Source organism: Calidris pugnax, unplaced genomic scaffold (genome assembly GCF_001431845.1).
Source record: "Calidris pugnax isolate Ruff unplaced genomic scaffold, ASM143184v1 scaffold1076, whole genome shotgun sequence".
Lineage (NCBI taxonomy): Eukaryota > Metazoa > Chordata > Aves > Charadriiformes > Scolopacidae > Calidris > Calidris pugnax.
This window is the reverse complement of record NW_015091686.1, coordinates 23,934-28,011: the sequence shown is the minus strand read 5'-3', so window position 1 is coordinate 28,011 and position 4,078 is coordinate 23,934. Positions and strand designations below refer to the sequence as shown.

The following is a 4,078-nucleotide window of genomic DNA, read 5'->3' as shown; positions in this document are numbered from 1 at the left end:
GGAGGCCCTGAGGAGGAGGAAGGTGATGGTGAGGAGGAGGATGGAGACCCTGGGGAGGAAGAGGAAGGAGGTGACACTGAGGTGACCTCGAGGAAGAAGAGGGTGATGAAGATGGAGACCCCAAGGAGGCTGAAGACCAGGAGAAGGACGGTGAGGAAGGTGGAGGCCCTGAGGAAAAAGATGATGATGATGAAGATGGATTTGGGGCAAGAAATGGGCCAAATGGGGCTTCTGGGCACCCCCTCAGCCTTCCTCCCCCCTTCTCCTCCTCCTCCTCCTCCTCCTCATTGTCCCCATCCTGGACACCCCAATAAACCCTCTGCCCTTGGCACCGTCTGCAGCTTTAATGAGGGCGGGGCCCCGCTAACGAGGGGGGCCCTAACGAAGCCAAAGGGGGTGGGGGAGGGGGTCAGGAACCCCAATGTCCTGGGTGGGGGGCACCCCCATGTCCAAGGGACCCAGGTGTCCGGGAGCACCTTGACCTCCACGACCATGAACGTCCAACGTTGGGGTTCTCCAGAAGAACCTCGACCTCCACGATGACGAACGTCCAACGTTGGGGTTCTCCAGGAGGACCTCGACCTCCATGAACATCAAACATGGGGAGGTTCTCCAGAACCTTGACCTCCGTGATGGTGAACATCCAACTTGTGTGTGGGGAGGGTGTTCTTCAGAAGAACCTTGACCTCCAAGATGATGGATGTCCAACACGGGGAGGTTCCCCAGAAGAACCTTGACCTCCATGACGATGATGAACGTCCAAAGTGGGCGTTCTCCAGGAGCACCTCGATCTCCATGATGCTCAATGTCCAACATGGGGGTGTTCTCCAGGAGGACCTTCACCTCCACGATGACGAACATCCATCAGTGGGAGGTTCTCCAGAAGAACCTTGACCTCCACGATGCCGGATGTCCAACGTTGGAGGGTTCTCCAGAAGAACCTTGACCTCCACAATGCTAGATGTGCAACAGGGGTTCTCCAGGAGCACCTCGATCTCCATGATGCTCAGTGTCCAACGTTGGGAGGTTCTCCAGGAGGACCTCGACCTCCACGAACATCAAACATGGGGAGGTTCTCCAGAACCTTGACCTCCGTGATGGTGAACATCCAACTTGTGTGTGGGGAGGGTGTTCTTCAGAAGAACCTTGACCTCCAAGATGATGGATGTCCAACACGGGGAGGTTCCCCAGAAGAACCTTGACCTCCATGACGATGATGAACGTCCAAAGTGGGCGTTCTCCAGGAGCACCTCGATCTCCATGATGCTCAATGTCCAACATGGGGGTGTTCTCCAGGAGGACCTTCACCTCCACGATGACGAACATCCATCAGTGGGAGGTTCTCCAGAAGAACCTTGACCTCCACGATGCCGGATGTCCAACGTTGGAGGGTTCTCCAGAAGAACCTTGACCTCCACAATGCTAGATGTGCAACATGGGGAGGTTCTCCAGAAGAACCTTGACCTCCACGATGCTGGATGTTCAACGTGGGGAGGTTCTCCAGAAGAACCTTGACCCCCACGATGCCGGATGATCAACGTGGGGAGGTTCTCCAGAAGAACTTTGACCTCCACGATGCTGGATGTCCAACATGAGGAGGTTCTCCAGAAGAACCTTGACCTCCACAACCATGAATGTCCAATCTTTGGAGGTTCTCCAGAAGAACCTTGGCCTCCATAAACGATGGCCATCCAACGTTGGGGGGTTCTCAAGAACCTTGACCTCCACGACGCCGGATGTTCGACGTTGGAGGTTCTCCAGAAGAACCTTGACCCCCACGATGCTGGATGTCCAACATGAGGAGGTTCTCCAGAAGAACCTTGACCTCCACAACCATGAATGTCCAATCTTTGGAGGTTCTCCAGAAGAACCTTGGCCTCCATGAACGATGGCCGTCCAATGTTGGGGGGTTCTCCAGAAGAACCTTGGCCTCCACGATGCTGGATGATCAACGTGGGAGGTTCTCCAGAAGAACCTTGACCCCCACGATGCCGGATGATCAACGTGGGGAGGTTCTCCAGAAGAACCTTGACCTCCACGATGCTGGATGTCCACCATGGGGAGGTTCTCCAGGAGAACCTTGACCTCCACATCCAGGAACGTCCAATCTTTGGGGGTTCTCCAGAAGAACCTTGACCTCCGTGAGGTTGAACGTCCAACGTGGGGGTCTCCAGGCGGTGGGGCGGGGGTCTCCCAGACGTCCAGGTGTCCCCCCTAGATCCGGAAGCTCTCCCCCTTGCCATCGATGTGACGTAGGCGCAGGTAGACGTCGGTGCCCACCCCCTGCAGGGACTGGAGGCAGAGGGAGCCCCCCAAGTACTCGGCGTAGGCCCGGGAGGTGGGCAACCCGAACCCGAACCTGTGGGGCGGCCGTGGGTCAACCAGGAGGTCCCCGAAAGCTTCAGAGGAACCTCTCCTTGGTGGCCCTCCGTAAGGGACGTACCCGTGCATGGGGCAGGCCTGGCCGCTGTTGCTGAGGTCCAGGAGGTTACGGAAGGGACCCCCCAAACGTGGGTCCTGGGCGCTGGCCTCGGCCGTGCTGAAGTGGTACTCGGTCACCTTGTCCAGCAGGTCGTGGGGGATCCCACCGCCCCGGTCGGAGATCCTGGGGGGGGTGGGGACACCTCAGGGGTCTTGGGGATGGGCGTGGGGACCATCCATGGGGACACCATGGAGAACCCTCGCTAGATGAGAACATCTTGGGGACACCAGGGATGGGGGGACACCATGGAGAACCCCCTAGATGAGAACATCTTGGGGACACCATGGAGAACCCTTGCTAGATGAGAACACCTTGGGGACACCAGGGATGGGGGGACACCATGGAGAACCTCCCTAGATGAGAACATCTTGGGGACACCATGGAGAACCCTCCCTAGATGAGAACATTTTGGGGACACCAGGGATGGGGGGACACCACGGAGAACCATCTATGGGGACACCAGGGATGGGGGGACACCATGGAGAACCCCAGTAGATGAGAACACCTTGGGGACACCATGGAGAACCCTCCCTAGATGAGAACATTTTGGGGACACCAGGGATGGGGGGACACCACGGAGAACCATCTATGGGGACACCAGGGATGGGGGGACACCATGGAGAACCCCAGTAGATGAGAACACCTTGGGGACACCATGGAGAACCCCCCTAGATGAGAACATCTTGGGGACACCATGGAGAACCCCCCTAGATGGGAACATTTGGGGACACCAGGGATGGGGGGACACCATGGAGAACCCTCGCTAGATGAGAACACCTTGGGGACACCAGGGATGGGGGGACACCATGGAGAACCCTCGCTAGATGAGAACACCTTGGGGACACCAGGGATGGGGGGACACCATGGAGAACCCCAGTAGATGAGAACATTTGGGGGACACCAGGGATGGGGGGACACCATGGAGAACCCTCACTAGATGAGAACACCTTGGGGACACCAGGGATATGGGGACACCATGGAGAACCTCCCTAGATGAGAACACCTTGGGGACACCAGGGATGGGGGGACACCATGGAGAACCCTCGCTAGATGAGAACATTCTGGGGACACCAGGGATGGGGGGACACCATGGAGAACCTCCCTAGATGAGAACACCTTGGGGACACCAGGGATGGGGGGACACCAGGGATGGGGGGACACCATGGAGAACCTCCCTAGATGAGACCATCTTGGGAACACCATGAGGACCATCCATGGGGACCCCATGGAGAACCTCCTGATGGGCCCATCACGAAGACCATCCATGGGGCCATGAAGACCCCATGGAGAACCCCCCAGAGACCCTCGGTGGGGACCCCCTGGGGACCCTCCAGGAGCTCAGCCCCCCCCGGTGACACCCCCCGGTACCGGATGACGAGGTCGATGTCGTTGTTGGCGATGGTCACCACGATGTCGGGGACGTTGTAGGGCGTGTCCAGGTGGGACTCCATCGTCGCCCTGCGCCGCCCCATGGAGATGGTCACCTACGGACCCCTATGGCCCCATATACCCCCCTATAGACCCCTCTCCCACCCCATAAGACCCCACAGATCCCCTATAGACCCCACACCCACCCCACAAGACCCTACACGCCCT

General features: G+C 58.3%; 1 protein-coding gene across 1 annotated transcript in view; it reads right to left on the bottom strand.

Moving 5' to 3' along the window:
• Positions 1–325: 325 nt before the first annotated feature.
• Positions 326–4,078, bottom strand: part of BCKDK (branched chain ketoacid dehydrogenase kinase) — a gene marked incomplete at its 5' end in the record, with an annotated part of 27,620 nt that continues 23,867 nt past the window's right edge. Inside the window, 5 exons of the mRNA XM_014961975.1 lie at positions 326–576; positions 990–1,354; positions 1,872–2,359; positions 2,444–2,605; positions 3,851–3,940. Of these exons, the coding sequence (XP_014817461.1) occupies positions 2,215–2,359; positions 2,444–2,605; positions 3,851–3,940 (397 nt within the window). The remainder of the gene's footprint in view (positions 577–989; positions 1,355–1,871; positions 2,360–2,443; positions 2,606–3,850; positions 3,941–4,078) is intronic.